General features: G+C 36.4%; 1 protein-coding gene and 1 long non-coding RNA gene across 2 annotated transcripts in view; both read left to right on the top strand.

The window, feature by feature from the left end:
- The first annotated feature begins 489 nt into the window (after positions 1 to 489).
- The window catches only part of POLN (DNA polymerase nu), a 260105-nt gene continuing 239614 nt past the window's right edge, over positions 490 to 20980 (top strand). Inside the window, exons 1-5 of the mRNA XM_072620027.1 lie at positions 490 to 525; positions 2042 to 2098; positions 3433 to 3525; positions 4684 to 4737; positions 5245 to 5310. Of these exons, the coding sequence (XP_072476128.1) occupies positions 3442 to 3525; positions 4684 to 4737; positions 5245 to 5310 (204 nt within the window). The 5' untranslated portion in view covers positions 490 to 525; positions 2042 to 2098; positions 3433 to 3441. The remainder of the gene's footprint in view (positions 526 to 2041; positions 2099 to 3432; positions 3526 to 4683; positions 4738 to 5244; positions 5311 to 20980) is intronic.
- LOC140511054 (uncharacterized) lies at positions 5317 to 12152 on the top strand. Its single transcript, XR_011969421.1, has 2 exons — positions 5317 to 11611; positions 11948 to 12152. It is a non-coding gene; the product is annotated as an uncharacterized lncRNA (long non-coding RNA).

The raw sequence follows: 20980 nt of genomic DNA, 5'->3' as shown, positions 1-20980 counted from the left end.
CCTTGATCCATCAATATCACTGCTAGATATAGATCTCAAAGACATAAAAACGGGAAAAGGACCTATGTGTACAACAATATTTATAGCAACTCTTTTTGTGGCTAAGAACTGAAAATTGAAGAGATACCCATCAATTGGGGAAGGGCTAAACAAGCTGTGGTATGTGATTATGATGGAATAATATTGTGCCATATGAATTGACAAGCAGGAAAATTTCAGAAAAACCTGGACCTACTTACATGAACTGATGCAAAGTGAACAGAACCAGGAGAACATGGTACACAATAATGGCAATACTATGATGAACTGTGAATGACTTAGCTATTCTCACCAATACAATGATCCAAGACAATCCCAAAAGACTCATGATGAAGCATACCATCCACCTCCAGAGAAAGAACTGATATTGTTTGAATATAGATTGAAGCATGCTATTTTTCACTTTCAATCTTATTCTTTTATTCTAGGCTTCTTGTACATAATGACTAATATGGAAATGTTTTACATGATTGCACATTATACGTGGTATGTACTCCAAAGACATCAAAGAAGAAGGCAAAGGTCCTATGTGTCCAAAAATATTTTAGCTGCTCTTTTTGTGGTGTCAAAGAATTGGAAATTGAGGGGATGTACATTATTTGGAGAATGACTGAACACAAGTGGTGGTATATGATTGTGATGGAATATTTTTGTGGTGTAAGAAAAAACAAGCAGGATACTTTAAGAAAAACCTGGGAAGACATAAAACTGGTGCAACGTAAAGTGAAGAGGGGCCAGATGATTGTACACAGTAGTAGCAATATTTTACAATGATCAACTGTGAATGACTTAGCTGTTCTCAGCAATACAATAATCTATGATAATTCTGAAGGATGTATGATGAAAATTTCTATCCACCTCCAGAAAAAGAACTGAATACAGATTGATGCATACTTTTTAAGCTTTATTTCTTTTTTGTTTTTGTTTTTGGTCTGTTCTCTTTTGCAACATAGCTAATATGGAATATGTTTTGCATGACTTCACATGTGAAATCTATATCAAAGTGTTTGCTTTTTTAAGGAGTGGGGAGGCAAAGGAGGAAGGAAGTTTGGAACTCAAAAATTATTTTTAAAAATGAATAATTGTTTTTACATGTAATTAAGAAAAAATAAAATATTCTAAAAAACTTAAAAAGAGAATTGAAAGGAAAAGGAAAAGTTAATGAGAGAAGGCTACTACCCTCAAGGAATAAGCAGTCTAGTGATGGTGATAAGAACAATATATGACATGCACATAAATAACTATAAATACAATAGAACCTGAAAAGTATGTAATAGAGGTATAAACAATGTCTTACGTGAGGTCTGAGAAGCAGGTTCAGGGAAGACTTCCTGGACAATGTTCTATTTCAACCACATCCTGAAGAATCAGTAGAATTTCAGTGGTTGGAGTTGAGGGAGAGAGTATGTTTTTTAGTGAGAGCAATAAGGACAAAGTGTAAATAAACAAAAACATAAAGATAGGAAAATGGAGTATGTGTGCTCAAAACAGAGAGTGATCCAGTTTGGCTGGAGCACTAAAAATGCTTATAGAAAGAAGTAGTGATTAGAAACAGGACAGGGAGGTGAGTTATTATGAAACTTCATTCTTGGACAATATTGTCAACTAAATATCAACTCAAGTTTTGTTCAACTATAAATTAATAGTTTAAATGTTGAACTCATTCTCTTGCCTCTGCATTCACACATATGGATCCCCTCCCATGCCTGGAGAGTACTTTTCCTTCATTCCCAATACTAGAAATCCTCTTCTTTTTTAGTCTGGCTCACAGAATGAGTTCTTTGTAGAGCTTTCTGTGTTTCTCCCAATTAATAGTGATCTCTTCCTCTCATATTTTCCTAGTACATTTTGTCTGAACTAATTATTTGATCTTTGAGGAGAGGAGATGATGTTATTTTTCATTTTTATTCCAAGTATTTAAAGCAGTGACTCACATGTAATAGAGGCTTAATAAATGTTTATTGAATTGAAGTAATTGTTAATATTTATTTTTATTTTCTAGTTAAATGCTTTGCAAGATCTTCATCCTTTACCCAAAATCATTTTAGAATATAGACAGGTAAGTTATCTTTTTTCTAAATAAGGATAGAAAGGTCTCCTTGGTGGTGGTAGTAGTTTGCTGTATTGCAGGCAGAATATTGACTCTGTTGCTTTCTTATCCTGAACTATAGTGCAAAGCAGGCTTTGTGTATAAAGACAATCTACACATTCATGAAAAGGTGGGAATTATTCCCCCCTATTGTCCCCAGCCTGTTAAAGGTTATGTCTCTTCACAAAAACCTGCTTGAAAGGGCAAAGCAGGGAGAATGGGTTATAATATGCATACTGTGCTTGATTCTCTGCTTTTAGTAAGTTCATAGATGGATACTTTCTGTGACTTTAAATAGGGAGTGAAGAATGCCATTTCTTCCTTACTCTTGTATCTCACACTGGTTAGAGTCCCATTCATGAGCCAATTTATTCTTGAAGCTATTGAAAAAAATATCTGCAAAATCCTCTGAGAAAATGGATTGGTTGAAGGTTACTAACCTTAGGTGAGCAATTTTCTGACTTGACAAGGAAGATACTAGTTGAATTCTATGAATTAAAGAAATTGAAAGAGAAGATTTTCTACCCTCTACTGTTTTGTCAGGCCATATGATAGCATAATGACCCAACGGTAGAAGAGAGCAGCAGATGGGGAGAATCAGGGTGATGAACATTTAATGGGCATGGAGTATTTTTTCTTTTAAAAGATCAAAGCGTTTCTTTAACTGTACTTAAAAAATATATCTGGTATTAAAACATTCTTTTAAATGAGAATTTTACTCGATGTTTAATACGATCTCAAAACCTCTAATAGAGCATGGTGAGCCTAGTAGTATAGATTCCTTGGAACAGTTTAAATGCCTCAAGATACTTAAATGTCACCTTGGTCCCTCCTTACTAGTATATCTTTAGAGTTTTGACTTTGTCATGTGTGTTTCACTGCTGTGATGAGCCCTGTTTGATATCACATACCTTCTTATAAATAGCCAGCAGATTATTAAAGAGAATTAGAGTCAGATTTAAAGGAGCTGAATTTAGATGAAGTCTCTGATACTTAATAACTGTGTGACTTTGGCTAAGTCACTACCTTCTCCCCTAGAATAATAGATATGGAACTAGATGTGACTTTATAAGGAACCTGAGACCAAGAGAGATGAAGTGAATCCAGATGACTTCAAGTCTAGAACTCTCTTTACTATGCCATGACAGTGGGCCTTAATTGTATCGTCTGTAAGATAAGCTGAAGGCTTCTTGGTTCTTTGTAAAAAATGAAGTTAAGTTATGAAGACTTAGACTGTTTGACTGTGACATTTGAGTTCCCCTGCTAGATATTGGTTGATTGATTGTTGTCTCTTGTGCTTGAAGAGGACCAAAATGACATCACTATGTTGGAGTAAAGTACATTGTGTCCAGTTGTGGCTGATCAGATCAATACAAACTTGGAATGTCCTACCACAGGTCAGGCTATAGTCCATGTGAACATTTGGGGTGGATTCTTTAAATCTGTACATCTCATGTTTCTTTTGAGCTACTTCAGTTCTGCTTTGCTCAAGGCTCAATGCCTTCTATGATGTGGGTATGCCACATTAGGTACTCCTTTGCCAGCATCTTCCATGCGATGCAATTGATTTCAAAGTTTTTCAGAGAGACCTTGAACGTGTCCTTGTACTTCTTCTTCTGACCACTATGTAAACACTGGCCTTGTGTGAATTCTCCCTAAAATAATCTTTTAGGAAAGCATTTGTTTGGCATTCAAACAGTGTGGTCCACCCATCAGAGTTGTGTTCTCTGCAGTAAAGTTTGAATGCTTGGCAGTCTAGTTTGAGAAAGGACCTTAGTGTTCAGTACCTTATCCTTCCAGGTGATCTTCAGAATCTTCCCAGGACAATTCAAATAGAAGACAGTTAGCTTCTTTGAAGAGAGAATCCCACGTCTTATCTAAACTTTGTATCTTCACAGTACTTGCTTCAAACATTTGTTGTATTTTGTTGAATCTAAGATACTGTCATCATGTACCTTATTTTAAGTCTTACTTCACCTCATGCTAGCAGCGTTTCTTGAAGGTGATGGAGTGTAAGCTCTGACACTATCTACCAAGCAAGAAAGACTTTTAGTAATTGCCTAGTGATGGACTGTAAGTCTTTTGTCTAAAGACCTGCTAAATTTAAAGATACTTATCATCAGAATTAGTAAGAGGATTATAAGATTTTCAGCCACAACTCTCAAAAACTACCCACTTACTACTGCTGCTGGTAAACATAAGTATTATAATCCATGACTATATAATGAATATCCACACTGGTGAAATTACAGGTCCTTGAATTGTCAGCTGTTATGTATTTTGATCTTAAATTGATATCAGAATATTGTCACTATCTAGCCTATAAGACTTTAAGGAATTTACTGCCCCAATTCCCTTCATCCTGACTAAATGGGCTATCCTTGCCAACATACAGGTATATTTTGATGTCATTTATTAGTGATTTTTTGAAAGTCCATTTTTATTCCTTTTTATTGAAATGGGGGGGTCTTATTATTGAAAATGTGAATTTTCCTCTGAAGCTTTTTCTTATTTAAATTAAAGAGAAAATCACTCTTCATTTTTTAATCACTTAGATTCATAAGGTTAAATCAACCTTTGTGGATGGGCTGCTGTCATGCATGAGAAAGGTAACTAGATTGAAAATTTAATGATGAAGAAATGAGTATTGAGATTGGCAGTGTGTTTTATATACAAACAGATAAGGTTTATGTGCCTTAAACATGGTAGGCACTTTAAGAAGTATTAAATTTATGAGTTTTTAAAGGGATATATGAAGATAGCTTGGTATTTCTCCAAAACTCAAACCATGACATTGTTAATATACAAATCTATATTTCACCTATTACCAACAACCTTAGGATTTTTTGTAGTATGTTCAGCTAGTTATTAGCTTCCCTCTGTGCTTCAGTTGACCCTACATGCTTATAATAAGAACTTCTGTGGTGATGGATCATTGTCCCCTCTCCCCCCACAGATGAGCCTTGCTCAAAGAAATTGCAGTTAGAAGTATTTAGGCCCAGAAATTCCATGAAAGGTCACAACTAGTATCTTCTAGGGAATCAAGTGGATAACATGGTTAGACAAGTTTTTAACTATTTATACTGATCTTAAAGTGATTCTTTTTATTGTTAAAGGGGTTTATTGCATCAACCTGGAATCAGACTGGAACTGTGAGTGGCAGACTTTCAGCCAAGAAACCTGTAAGTTAGTTTTTACAAAACAAATGTGATTATTCTTCTCTCAGACATTGGGAACTTTGTCTAGAAAACATTTGTTCATTTCTGATAGAGTGTCCTCCATCAAGAAAAACATGTTATTTATTTTACCTTTACGTCTTCAAATGTACTAGTAGCAAGAGTTCTTTGGTGTATAGGCTAGTCTCACTCCTCACTCCTCTTTAGTTTACAGTATAGTCAATTTTATGTATATACTGGAGGAATGACAAGAAATATACCTTGGCCATACTGCAACATGTGAGAAGTATAGTTTTGAATGACAAAGATGGAATGGTAGGTTGGAAACAGGTTGTAAGGGGCTTTTAAAAACCAGAAAAGCTAATATTTTGTCCTAGCAGCAGTATGGAACTATTAGAATTTATTAACATTAATTATAATTAGTTAAAAGACAAAATTATTTTTATTGCTTTCAAAAATTTATTATTTATTTATTTTTAACATTCTTTTCTCCCCTAAATTTTGAATTCCAAATTCTCTCCCTCCTTCCCACTCCTTCCTCATCCACTGAAAAGGCAAACAATATATCAATTATACATGTGAAATCATGCAAAACATATTTCCATACTAGATATATGGCAAATAAAGGAAGAAAAATTTAAAAAGTGAGAAAATTATACTTCAATTTGCACGCAGAGTATATTAATTCTTTGTTTAGAGGATCATAGCATTTTTCGTCATGAGTCTTTTGTAACTGTCTTGGATCGTTGTTTTGATCAGAATAGCTAAGTCTTTCACAGTTGATTATCATTACAGTATTGCTGTTACTATGCAATGATCTCCTGGTTCTACTTACTCCACTTTGCGTCTGTTCATGTAGGTCTTCCCATGTTTTCTGAAGCCATCCTAGTTTTCATTTCTTATAACACAATAGTACTCCATCACAATCGTATACTGCAATTTTTTTTTTGGCCATTCCCCTATTGATGGGTATACCCTCAATTTCCAATTCTTTGCCACCACAAAAAGATTTGTTATAAATATTTCTGTTAGTATAGCCATTGTTGTGCTTCCCCCAATGATTATCAGTTGATATTAGTTAGTTAGACTTAATTAGCTTTCAGAAAGGAATATGTGTATTCTAATGTGGTAAATGAAAAACAGTTGGTATAAAACATTCACTGAAAAGTCTGTGATGCAGTCTTCTACAAGTACATAAAGAATTCGGGGAAAGAGGGTGAAAACTTAGAGTACAGGTGTCAACTAGAGTAACTCAGTCCCTGGAAAACTTTTTTCTTGAGTCCTCCAAGTGTTCTCTTTAGCTGTGTTATGGTTTACTTCTGTGGTTGTTGTAAAATCCTTCATTGGCCTTTTCTGTAAGGCTACTTCATCCTTGCTTCAAAGTGGAGATACTACCACCATCACCACTGTTCTGGGAACACAGATAGAACCCTGATGAGAAATTAAAATCTTTTAGACCTTTTCAGAGGAGTTGGGGTAAAGAAACTTCTTTCAAAGCCATTTCCTTTCAGGAGCTTTCCTGGAACTACTTTTTTCCCCTCTATTTTTAGCAGATGCTGGAATGTTTGACTTCCAAACTAGCTAATTTTTATTCAGGCACCACAATATGACTATTTTCATTACACTTCCTGTTGCATCTAGTTGGAAAGCTTTTGTTTGATTGAGTTAGTGGTGATGACTAAGCCTTGTTTACACTTAGTTTATACCTCTGATTGGTTAATCACTCCTGTGAGTGTTTAAATAGGGTTATAGATGAGCCTCCTTATATAACCTGTCAGTATGATTAACTTTATAGCAATAATATAGGGATCAGATTAAGGAATAACAGTAACCCAGAGGTCTGTACTATCCATAGGCATACTGCTATCCATAGGCAGTCTCAGAATTGGACAGTATGATCCACTTGTCAGAACTGTTTGCGATAGCGGTTACCTTCCTCTTCTCCCACTTCAAAGGCATACCTGTGTTATCATGGCAGCTACCAAGCACTCAGGGGACAGTGTACAAAAGAAGAGACTTGAATTGTGTGAGGTCAGCCAAAAAAGTTTTTCTGGGAAGAAGAAATTTTAAGCTAGATTTTGAAAGAACACAGGGACATAGAGCAGTGAAGAGGATAGATGAGAACATTCTGTGTGAAGGGAATGATAACTAAAAGCACAGTTAGGAATTAGTAAGCCATATGCTATAGATAGAAAGTAGATTTGTTTACTAGGTCAAAAAGTCATAGAAAAATAGAATCTTGGGGTTAGAAGGAGCTTTATTTTTTTTAATTTTAATTAATTTTTAGTTTTCAACAATCACTTTCACAAGATTTTGAGTTCAAAATTTTCTCTCCATCTCTCCCCTCTGCCCATCTCAAGACATCCTACATTCTGATGACTCCTTCCCCCAATTGGCCCTCCTTTCTATCACACCTCTCCCTTCTCTCATCCCTTTCCCCTATTGTCTTGTAGGGCAAGATAGATTTCTGTACCCCATTGTATGTGTGTCTTATTTCCCAGTTGCATGTGAAAACAATTTTTAATATTTGTTCCTAAAACTTTGAGTTCTAATTTCTCTCCCTTCCTTCCTCCCCACCCATCCCCACTGAGAGGGCAAGCAATTGAATATAGGTTATACATATGTAGTCCTGCAAAACACTTGCATAACAATCTTGATGTGAAAGACTAACTATATTTCCCTCCATCCTATCCTGCCCCCCATTTATTCTATTTCCTCTTTTGAGTCTGTCCCTCCTCAAAAGTGTTGACTTCTAATTACTCCCTCCTCCCTCCCTTCTATCATCTCTCCATCCTCTACTTACCCTCTTCCCCGCTACTTTTCATGCCAAATTGAGTGTGCAGGAGTATTATTCTCTCCTTAAGCCAGATCTGATGAGAGTAAGCTTCACTGTTTCCCTCGCATCTCCCCCTCTTCCCCTCCATTGAAAAAGATTTTTCTTTCCTCTTTTATGTGAGAGATAATTTACCCCATTCTGTTTCTCCCTTTCTCCTTCTAATATATTCCTCTTTCATTCCTTAATTTGATTTTTTTAGCTATCATATTCAAATATATATTCAACTCTGTCTGTGTCCTCTGCCTATATGTATATAATCCATCCAACTACCCTAATACTGAGAAAAGTCTCAAGAGTTACAAATATTGTTTCCATGTAGGAATGTAAACAGTTCAACTTTGGTAAGTTCCTTATGATTTCTCTTTCCTGTTTACCTTTTCATGCTTCTCTTGATTCCTGTGTTTGAAAATCAGATTTTCTATTCAGTTCTGGTCTTTTCATCAAGAATGATTGAAAGTCCTCTATTTCACTGAAAGACCAATTTTTCCCCTGAAGTATTATACTCAGTTTTGCTGGATAGGTAACTCTTGCTTTTGGTCCTAGTTCCTTTGACTTCTGAAATATCATATTCCACACCCTTCAGTTCCTTAATGTAGAAGTTGCTAGATCTTCTGTTATCCTGATTGTATTTCCACAATACATGAATTGTTTCTTTCTAGCTGCTTGCAATATTTTCTCCTTGACCTGGGAACTCTGGAATTTGGCTACATTATTCCTAGGAGTTTCTCTTTTTGGATCTCTTTCAGTAGGTGATCAGTGGATTCTTTCAATATTTATTTTACCCTCTGGTTCTAGGATATCAAGGAAGTTTTCCTTAATAATTTCATGAAAGAAGATGTCTAGGCTCTCTCCTGGATTGTCTCTCCTGAAATTGTCTCTCCTGGATCATTGTCCAGGTCAGTTGTTTTTCCAGTGAGATATTTCACATTATCTTCCATTTTTTCATCCTTTTGGTTTTGTTTTGTGATTTCTTGGTTTCTCATAAAGTCATTAGCCTCCATCTGTTCCATTCTAATTTTGAAAGAACTATTTTCTTCAGTGAACTTTTGAACCTCCTTTTCCATTTGACTAATTCTGCTTTTTTAAAGCATTCTTCTCCTCATTGACTTTTTGAACCTCTTTTGCCAATTGAGTTAGCCTATTTTTCAAGGTGTTATTTTCTTCAGCATTTTTTTGGGTCCCCTTTAGTAAGGTGTTGACCTGCTTTTCATGCTTTTCTTGCATCTCTCTCATTTCTCTCCCAATTTTTCCTCCACCTCTCTAACTTGATTTTCAAAATCCTTTTTGAGCTCTGCCATGGCCTGAGACCAGTGAATATTTATTTTGGGTGTTTGGGATATAGAAGCCTTGACTTTTGTGTCTTTCCCTGATGGTAAGCGTTGTTCTTCCTCATCTGAAAGGATAGAAGAAGATATCTGTTCACCAAGAAAGTAACCTTCTATAGTCTTATTTTTTCCCCCTATTTTGGGCATTTTCCCAACCAGTTACTTGACTTTTGGGTCCTTTGTCAAGAGTAGGGTCTACTCTGGGGATCTGTAAGATCTCAGTTCCTCTATGGTGGCACAATCAAGTGTGTACTTGGGAGTCTGGGATCAGGGAGAGATTTTTGTGCCCATAATCTTAGCAGAGTTTCCTCTCCACAGCCACCTGGCCTCCAGTTCTGCCACCATTCAATGTGAGATAAAGATCAACTCCCTCAGGGCCTCTACACAGGGCTGAGGTAATGAGCAGCTCCTCAGTGCCCCTAGGGTTTTTACGATCCAACAATGGATGCGAGCTGCTGTAGGGGCTGCTGTGGGAACTGCTGCTGCCTGCCCAATGTGGCCTCTGTGGCTGCTGCTTGAGGCTGGAGCTATGGGAGGGTCCTTCTCCCTTCCCAGTCAGCTGAAAAAACCCTGTCACTGACCTTTGGCGCCTGTGGGTTGAGGGATCTGGAGATTACGCCCCCAAGGGCTGCTGTTACTGCTGCAACTGGAGATTCCACCCCCAAGGGCTGTTCATGAGCCTCACAGCTCACAGCCAAGGCTGGGCTGGGCTCTGCTCTGTGTCTGGTGCAGCCAATGTTCCCCGTGGGCCTTTCAGGTCACCCTGGGCTGGAAATCTCCTCCACTCTGTTGTTCTCCACTTGCGCTGCTCCAAAAGTTGTTGAGAGTCCCTCTCTTCAGGTATTTTATGGGCTGTGTGGGGAGAGCTGGCATATGTGTGTCTTTCTACTCTGCCATCTTGACTCTGCCCCCTGTTGACTTGTTTTTCATGATTTTCTTGCATTACTCTCATTTGTCTTCCCAATTTTTGTTCTGTTTTTTAAAATGATTTTTAAAATCCTTTTTGAGCTCTTCCATGATCTGAGACCAATTCATATTTTTCTTAGAGACTTTGTGCATAGGAGCTTTGATTTTGTTTTGTTCTTCTGTTTGTATATTTTTGTCTTCCTTCCCACCAAAGTAAGATTCTATAGTCTGATTCTTTGTCTGGTTTTTGCTTGTTTCCCCAGATATTTACTTGGTTTTTGAGCTCTTTGTCAAGGTAGTTCTCTGCTTCCAGTGGGGGTGGGGAGTATACTGTCAGTTGCTTGATTCCACAATCTGTGGGCATAGAGCTCTAGAAATACATCTGCAGGCTCCTCTACCCTGTCTGCTACCCAGCATACAGGTCCAACAGGTTTTTTTGACTGACTTTCCAGTTTATCCCTGGCCTTTTGGGTTTTTGAAGACTGGAAACCGCCACAGGTGCCAGAGATTCAGTCCCCCAAACGCCTGCTCCGGTCCTGTCTGTGCCAGGGTTCCCCATGTTGGTCTATGCCCTGCTCCCAGTGTTGCAGAATAGACTTTTTCTAGTGACCTTCCAGGCTGTCTTGGGCTGGAGATTTGCTTCACTCTCTCATTCTGTGGGTTCTGCAGCTCCAGAATTTGTTTAGAGTCATTTTCATAGGTATTTGGCTGGATTTTGGGGGAAGAGCTGTAGCAAGTCCCTGTTTTTACTCTGTCATCTTGACTCCACCCCCTAGAAGGAACTTTAAAGATGATCTAGTTCTATCCCTCATCTAGTATATAAATACCCTATATTAGCAGTGGTCTCAAAAGTGGAGGCTACAGAATGATTAAAAGAGTCAAGGTGAGTTCACTCCAAGAGGTCTGTGATCAACCAGTTGGAAAGTAGGAAAATGATTTGCTTCCTACCCACACTTATATCCAGTTATGAGGATTATATCAAATTGGATTATATACAATGCAATGACATCACCCTCTTCAATGCTACTGTATTCTGCCCCCTCTTACCACATGCCTCTTATATAGTTGTTTCAGTATGAATTCTTCAAGATGGCTGTAATGTAACCGTACCCAGGTATGTGTACCAACTGCAAAAGCACAATTCTCCATCCCCTGAATGCCCACCCTTCATCCCCCCTGTCTCCCCTTCCTCCAATTTTATCTTTCAGTGGGAAAGAATGAATAGCACAGGATGAGCCAGGTATGAATAGATTGTGATTATATTATTTTCTCCCAAATATATATCTCTTTCAAACTTGCTTATTTCTGTCAAGGATAATACCATCCTTCTAACCACCCAGGTTTGGAACCTTGGCATTATCCTTGATTCTCCACTTTCTACCACCTATCCATTTAGTGGCCAAATCTTATTATTTCTATCAATACATCAGATTTTGTATCTGCCCCCTTCTTCCTGCTTACATAACCCCCATCCCAGTTTAAACCCTTGTTATCTTTCATCAGGATTATTGCAATGATCTCTTGATAAGTCTCTTTGCCTCAAATGTTTCCTTTCTCCAACTTAACCTCCCCACAGCTTTCCAAGTATTTTCCCCAAAGTTCAAGTCTAATCATGATGGTTCACAAACCAGTAAGTATCTAATGTTAGATAATTTTTAATTTTTATCTCATATTTTTTCATTTTCTTGAAAGACATGTATAATTATACGTAATTATTAGTATAATAGTGCATTGTATTTTTTATAAAGAAGTAAATATTTTGAGAGTTCTTGGAAAAAAAAGTTTTTACTTATAGAGTATATGATTAAAAATTTCCAGACAAACCAGTGATTCATGGCACCTTGACAGTAATTTAACTATACTCTTGAAGAGGCATTAGACTTGTTTTGTCCAGACAAAACTGAGGCTTGTTAGATGAAAGATACAGGGAGACAATTTTGGTTTTTAGCATAAGAAAGAATGTTCTAACAACTGGACAATTCCAAACAATGGAATGGACATGCCTTATGAGGTAGCAAATATATCATCTCTGAGAGTGTTCAAGGAGAGGATGGATGATCACCTGTAATATAGGATATTAAAGAAGGAATTTATTTGCTGAGCAGGAGAGGTGTAGGGGGGCAACTCAGGTCCCTTCTTATTCTCATATTATTTTTTTGTAGGACATTGGTATGCCACAATTTTGGGTTGGAGCTTTTATAAGCTATTTTACATAGCTGAATTCATTTTAGGACCTCCCATGATAGTGTGAGGTTGTAGTGACAAAGGGGTTGTCAGATTTTGTTTGTTGCATCAATGACATATTTGATGAATCCTTTTCTTCTTTAATTTTTACCTAATACTTTTCTTTGGTTTATATATTTATATGTAAAAATTAAATTAAATATGACCAAAGTAGATTATTTCATAATGTGATAATGAGAACCTTTCATTAAATCTTTTTATTAATTCTGACTCAATTCTGGCAATGCTTAGGAAGAGTGTGCCAGAGACAGAAATAACAAATTGGAACTTGGCAAACATTTGTCTCTTCATTACTAAGAATGTTACATTTCATAATTTCATTTTGAAATTCATCCAACTCAAGTCAAATAACATATAGCTAGCAGATGTATATAGTTTCTTCTAAGTGATTAAACAAGCTTTCATTTTTGGAGAGAGCATGGACAATTTGGGACATCTTTAAACATATTTTCAAAATTGTCACTGTTTTACAAGACAGCGGTAAGTATATCTGCAAAGTTGATAAATATGCAGAATGTCTTACAAAAGATTGAATTATATATAATCTTACCTCTGAACTATTATGTGTATTTAAGTGAATTATAGCATGAAATAGTTATGTCTTGGGCCACATGATGGTGCTATATACTGACCATATAACAAAATGTAGGCTTGAGTTACATGTTTTAGTTTATAAGGGTATACAAAAAACCCATAGCTTCGTTTCTTTTAAAATCAGGTTTGAACTGACTCTTAACACTCTAGAGGCTAATTTTCACGTCAGAGAGGATATTATAGTACCAATTAGCTCTAATGAAATCTAGTGCCACTCTGTTCTGTATAATATGTGCTTCACAATTACACTTGATAAAAGGAAAATGTAGAAAATGGTGTTTATTTTTAATAGGACTCTTTGGATTTTTTCTTCTCCCACACATAACTTTTAAGACAAATTTATTCACTTTTGCTTCATTGCTTTATTATATATTCTGCCTCTTTAATGTAATAATTGTGTCTATGACTCTTATCATTCTTTATTCTGTCTTTAGTGGAGTCATCTTAAATTATAACAAGAAATGTGAAAATAAATCTGATTTATTTATATGACTACACAGATATGTACATCTTTAGAAACATGTCATAATATGGGCAAAAGGTATTATTTGTCCACATATGCTTTCCTGTTTATGTGATCAGGTCAAACTCTGAGTGGTTAGAGATTCCTTCCAGAATCTCTCTAGTGTTCCAGGGCTTCATACAATTAGCATGATATTATTATCCATAAGCAAAAACATCTGGAGGATTTCACTGGGAATCCCTCTTCAACATGGATTCTGCGTTGAATCTCCTCCATGACAACAGCATACACCTTTGGTGAGAATCCATCTCTCTGTTTTGTACTTGATCACGTATCTGTAATAAGAGGATTACTGAACAAGGTTATGTTTTTTGTTCCATATGTCAAAGAATATTGAATGATTTTGATGTACGGATAGGTAACATCTTTAGGAAGAGAGCCTTTAAGGTAGAATTTTGTTCTACTGTATCCAATGCTTTTGCATAATAAACAGTTACAGCAGAATTTTTATTCTATATCTTTCAAGTCATTTGTCTGGTAGTAAAAATAAGGTCTGCTGTGGAATACTGTTTACAAAAGCTAATCTATTTCCTGCTAATATGCTCTGGAAGGATGCTTTGATGCATGTGAAGATGTTTCTCATGAAATTTTGTATAAATGGGAAAATAGACATACAAGTTGATAGTTGCCGATGTTCTACCAGTCACTTTTTTCCAATAGTAAGAAGGTTTGAGATTTCTCCCCCGCAACTTTGATAACTTTTCCTGCTTCAGACACCTTCAGTATACATTCACAATTACATCTCCTTTGGTGTGGATTTCCTCTATTTACACTTGGTCCACTCTTACTGCTTTAGCCATGTATGTTTTTTCCTACCTATTACATAAGTACATCTGAGACTACCGTTAGAGTTCAGTTTTGGTCTTACTGATAAAAACAGTTTCTGATAATAAAAATCTTTTGAGACCTTTTGGGTTTTCTTCTTTTTTTTCTCCTTCCATTTTTATCTTTATTTTAACATGTCATTATTTTTTTGTTTTAAACATTTTCTCTTTTTTTTAGGTAATTGGGTTAAGTAATAGTAATAGGGGTTAAGTGACTTGCCCAGGGTCACACAGCTATTAACGTTGTTTTTTTTTTTAAATTTTAAGTTCCAAAATTTTCCTTTCTCTCCCATACACTTCCCCAGCCATAGAAAAGGTAAGCCATATGATGTCAATTATACATGTGGAATTATACAAAACATATTTATGTATTAGCTATGTAGCAAAAAAAAGCGTGAGAAAATTATGCTTCGTTTTGCACTCAGAGTTAATCAGTTCTCTCTCCAGAGGTGAATAGCATTTTCCCATCATGAGTCCTTTGGAATTGTCTTGGATCATTGCACTAATCAGAGTGGCCAAATCTTTCACAGTTGACCATCATTATTACTGTGATTACAATGATCTTCTGATTCTTCTCACTTCACTTTTCCTTTGTTCATATAGATCTTGCCATGTTTTTGTGAATATGCCCCACCTCATCATTCTCATAGCACAATAATACTCCATCACAATAATATGCCACAGCTTATTCCACAAAAGATGGGCAAGTCCTCAATTTCTAATTCTTTGTCACCATAAAAAAGCTGCTATAAATATTTAAATAGTATTTTATTTTTCCCCAATTATATGTAAAGACAGACAATTTTTAGCATTTGTTTTTGCAAGATTTTGAGTTCCAAATTATTCTCCCTCCCTCCTTCCTCTCTTCCAAAAATGGTAAGCAATTTGATATGGGTTATATACGTGCAATCATGTAAAACATATTTCCATATTAGTCACCATTGTGAAAGAAAAAAACAGACCAAAAGGGAAAAAAAACACTGTGAAAAAAATAAAATAAGTGAAAAAAGCATGCTTTGATCTGCATTCAGAGTCCATCGGTTCTTTATCTGAATGTGGATTGCAATTTCCAAAATTGTTTGAAATTGAAATTGTTTGAAATTGTCATATCATTATGTTGGTTGGAAGAGCTAAGTCCTTCATAGTTTATCATCACATGATGTTGCTGTTACTGTGTACAAATGTTTTCCTTGTCCTGCTCATTTCACTTTACATCAGTTCATACAGGTCCTTCTAGGTTTTTCTGTAATCTTCCAGCTCCTCATTTCTTACTGAATAATTGTGGTGGTGCTGGTGGTGGTGGTGGTGGTGGTGGTGTTGGTGGTGTTTGTCCTTCATTTTCGAAGAGGACCATGTCATCAGAGAAATGATGACATGACTTGCACTTGACTTTTTTTTGAGTGAGGGAGGGCTGTGCAAGGTGACCAGCCTCTCTTTCTGCTCCTGAGCCATTTGGATCCAGTGACTAGATATTCTTCAGGGTGACTGAAGGTGGCCCAGGATGCAATGAGAGACCTTGGTCTTTTAGGCTAAGGCCTTTTCAGGTACTCACTTAAAGTGAGGTAATGCCCATTCAGTGAATAGGCCTCTTTAAAAGTAGTCAGGGGATGGACCAGATAGTTTTCATGATTGCTACTTTATAACATGGTTTGAGATCTGGTATTGCTAGGGTACCTTCCTTTGTATTTTTTTCATTAATTTCCTTGATATTCCTGACCTTTTTTTCTTCCAAATTTCCATTTTCCCCAGTGTTTTGCTTCTGTCTACCACTTCCCCCAGTCTCCTCTCCATTGTCCATATTTGTCCTTTTCCTTTTTCTTTGCTTTCTTTGTGATACAGACTTAGTAGTGGAATTTCTGGGTCAAAAGATATGTAGTTTTATAACCCTTTGACCACAGTTACAATATGTTTTCCAGAATGTTTGGACTAGTTCACTACTTTATCAACCATTTATTAATGTACCTTATTTTCCATCATCCCTTCCAGCATTTATCATTTCTGATTTCTCTCATCAGTAATGATTTAGAACATTTTTTATATGACTATAGAGAGCTTTGACTTCTCCTTCTGAAAATTGAGTTTTCATATCCTTTGACCATTTATCATTTGGGGGAATGGTTCTTGTTTTTACAAATTTGACTCAATTGTCTATATATTTGAGAAATGGTTCCTTTGTCAGAGAAACTTGCTTAAATTTTTTTCATTGTCTATAGTATCCTTTAACCAAATGTAATTTCCCTGATTATCACTTTTATTTATGTATATTTTTGCTTCTGATTTGTCTGTGATCACGATTGCTACTCCTGTCTTTTTTACTTCAGCTGAAGCATATTAGATGCTGCTTCAGTCCTTCATTTTAACTCGGTGTTTCTTTCTCTTTCAAGTGTGTGTTTTGTAAATAACATATTGTTGGATTCTTGTTTCTGATCCATTCTGCTATCCTATTCCATTTTATGAGTGAACTCATCCCATTAATATTCACAGTTATGATTACTAACTGTATATTTTCCTTCATCCCATTTTCCTGTATTTATTTTTCTCTCTTTTTATTCTGACCCTCCTCAAAAATATATTTTATTTCTCACTATTGCTTCTCTTAATCTACCCTCCTTTTTTTTTTTATCATCCTTTGTCTTCTATCTCCTTCGCATCTTATTTCCCTATTGGGTAAGATGGATTTCTGTACGCAGTCAGTGTGTATTTGTAGTCTTCCCTTTTTGAACCAATTCCAGTGAGAGTGAGGTATAGTCATTGCTGTCTCCCACCCATTTCCCCCTCTATTTTAAAAGCTCTTGCTTGTGTACATCTTTTCTGTGAGAAAAATTTACCCATTCTACCTCTCTCTTCCCCCTTTTCCCAGACTGTCTCTCTTTTTCATCTCTTCATTTTGGGGGGGAGATCATTCCAACACGATTAATTCACATTCATACTCTACATGTAAACTATTTTTAATTGCCCTAGTGATGCAGTTCTTAGGAGTTACATACATTATCTTTCCAAATAGGAATATAAACAGTTTAGCTTTAATGAGTTCCCTATGATTACTCTTTCATGCTTACCTTTTTATGCTTCTCTTGAGTATTCTGTCTGACTGCCATATTTTCTATTCAGGTCTGGTTTTTTTCATCAAGAATGCTTGAATGCTCTATTTCATTTAATATCCATTTGTTTTCTCTGAAAGATTATACTCAGTTTTGCTGAGTATGTGGTTCTTGGTTATAATCCTAACACTGTCACAAGCTTCAGACTTTTTTCTGCTCATATTTTTGAAGTTAGTTTTGGTGATCTGTAAGTTTTTCAGTGCTTCCAAGGTGGTGTCATTCAAGGAGAGGTGTAATCACTGCTTTCCTGGCCTGCACTCTGGTTGTTACTCAGGAAGGGCCCCTGCTTCCCTGCATCTGCAAGTTTTAGCACTCCTTGCTGCCCTGTGACCTAGAACTATGTATGGACAATAGAGTTGTCAGTCAGCACCAACTCTACCCAGTGACGGAAATGGTTCTCCTGTAATGTTTTTCTGACTTGTCTGATCTCCTTACAGTCTCTGGACTGAGAGCTACCAAAGCTGCCACTGCTGTTGCTGTAGAGACTTTTTTAGTCTCACCCTGACCTTTGGTTGGTTCTGTCACTCCAAAAGGTGTTACTTTAAAGTTTTTTAGAAGGGAGTGTTGAGAGAGTTCAGCTGAGTTATCTCTTTAGGATACATGCCTACTAGGGGGTATGCATAGTTTTATAGCCCTTTGGACATAGTTCAGAATTGCTCAGTAAAATGGAGATAGTAACAGCATCTGCTTCACAGGGCTGTTGTGATGATTATAGTACATAGTATAATGCCCAGTACATATTAAGTGCTTAAAAAATGCTTGTTCCTTTATTCCTTCACCATTTTTCCTTTCCTTAAACAGTTCCCCCACTCCCAGTTTATTTTGCTTCTCCCTCCCTTTCCTTTTTTCTTTTAAGATCATCATAATGTAACAGAATCATTCCAAGACTCTCTAATTAAACTCCTCTTGTGACCCCTAGTGATGATAGATTTCAGAGGCAACGTATGTATCATTTCCTCATATTTTAAGGCAAGTAGTCTATCCTTGTTCAGTCCCTTACCATTATTCATTCAGGTTTATCTTTTTATGTTTTTCTTAACTCCTGTGTTAAGAATGTCATAGTTTCTATGCAGCTCTAGTCTTTTTATCAGGAATGTGTGGAAAGCCTTTATTTCATTAAAGGTTTACTTTTTCTGTGTAGAATATTATTCAGCTTTGCAGCATAAGTTATCTTGTAAGGCTAGATCTTTTGCCTTCTGGAATATTATATTCCGAGTTATCCACACCTTTATAGTGGTGGTTGCTAAAGTGTGTGTGATTCTGACAATGTCTCCTTGACATTTGTATTCTTCCTCTTTGTCTACTTGCAGAATTTTTTCTTTGACCTGGAAAATCAGAATTTTGGATATAATATTCCCAAGTTTTCATTTTGGATTTTCTGGAGGAGACCAATGGATATTTTCAATTTCCACTTTGCTCTCTCGTTCTAAGAAATTTAGACAGTTTTGTTTTGTGTTTTATTGAAATATATTTTCTAAGTCCTTCATGGCTTTCTAGTAGTCCAATGATTCTTTAATTATATGAACATAGAATTGTAATACCTGTGGATGATGGAAGAATCAAGTATATGATCATCTCTCTGTGTAGCTGAGGTAGAGTAGATAAATAGGTCATGGGGACTGAATAGACTGAATTATTGGGATAGTAATTTTTTTGATAGGGTATTAATATGTCTGTTGAAGTTCCCTAATATAAGGGAAAGAGATGAGAGGGAGACAAAGTCTGTGAGCCAGACACTGAACGTGTTGAGGAAAGAAAGAGAATGCCCTAGAAGTCTATGGATAATAATCACCATGATTTGGATTATGTTATAAATTTGGATAGCATGTACATCACAGGAGGAATCTGCTTATTCAAGGGCACTCAGGAAGGGTCTATAAGTGGCAATGAAGAGCAAGGGAGTTTTCTGACTTCCCCTCCATCATGAGTTGGCGAATATGAAATTGTAAGTGAATATGAAATTGTAAGTGAAAGAATGTGGTCAGCATTGGACAGAATAGAGAGGAAAGTAGTGTTATCATGAGAGAGCCATGTTTCAGGGAAGGCCAGAAGATATTCCGTAAGAAGGAAAGAGGTTTAAGGTGAAAGAAAATTGTCAATTATGGAAGTGGCATTCCAGAAGGCAAAGTGGAAGAGAGAGATCTTGACTAGGAACTGGAGGAGTAGGGTTGAAGTGAATAGCTGTGAGGGAGCAGCAATTTGAGAATGGGGAACTGGACCTATACAGTGATAATCAGGTGTCAGGATCACTGGGATAGGGTGAGTGCAAGAGGATGGCAGTATGCTAATCATTGAACTTGAATCTAAGCAAAATATCAGTGGTTGGAGAGAAGTTCACTAAAGGAGGCACAAAATTATTGCTTGAGGATCTCCCTTGAGGCTTAACCTCCTGGAAGATAAAGATGTGTCCTGTGAGGTCATAAGACCTCACAGAAAAGAGAAGCTTGTGAAAGTATGAGAATCAGGTAAGAAGTACAGGACACCTTGTTTGTCATAAAGAAGCCCCTAGTGCTCAGGAGATAAAAAAAAGTTGTTGACCACAAGACAAGGCCACTGTTGGAGAGGGCCTTGGGGAAGGCCCCTCCTGAGAGGTGGTTTATGACATCTCCATTTTTGAGGCTGTAAAAGGACAGGGAAGCCAATAGGGATGTTAGACATTTTGTCTTCTAATATGCATGCATGACTGTAACCCAGCACTGACAAGTCTTTAGCGTTCTGAAGAGGCATTTGTTTTTTATCCTTCAATAGAATGTAAGAATTTCATCATAATTTTGCCCTAATTGTTAAAATATGTTTATCTTTAGAGGTTTTTCTTGACTCCTAAATTGCATTTCAAAATTTCTATTCCTATCCAATCTTTGGTCTTTTCATCAGGAATACTGAAAGTCCTCAACTCTATTAAAGGTCAACGTTTTTCCCTACTAGGATTTTGTATACATAGATATAGATATTACATTAATTAATTAATTTTTAGTTTTCAACATTCACTTCCCTAAGATTTTGAGTTCCAGATTTTCTCCCCTTCCCTCCCCTGATTATATTGTTTTGCAAGGTAAATTATTCTTGATTGTAAGCATTTATCTTTTTACTTTTGGAATAGTTTTGCAAGATTTTCTCTCCTTTATAGTGGTACCTGTCAGATTTTGTATAATCCTTACTATGGTATTTTGGTACTTGATAATATTTGTAAAGCACTTAACATAGTACCTTGCACTAGTTAACCTAAGCTAAATGCTCATTCCCTTCCCTCTTCTTTCTAGCTGCTTTTAGGATTTTTTCTTTGATTTGGAAGCTCTGGATTTTGGCTCTATCATTCTATAAAG

The sequence above is a fragment of the Notamacropus eugenii genome, chromosome 6, assembly GCF_028372415.1.
Source record: "Notamacropus eugenii isolate mMacEug1 chromosome 6, mMacEug1.pri_v2, whole genome shotgun sequence".
NCBI classification, from domain to species: domain Eukaryota; kingdom Metazoa; phylum Chordata; class Mammalia; order Diprotodontia; family Macropodidae; genus Notamacropus; species Notamacropus eugenii.
Note: the sequence above shows the minus strand (reverse complement) of the source record. Positions and strands in the feature narration are given on the sequence as shown.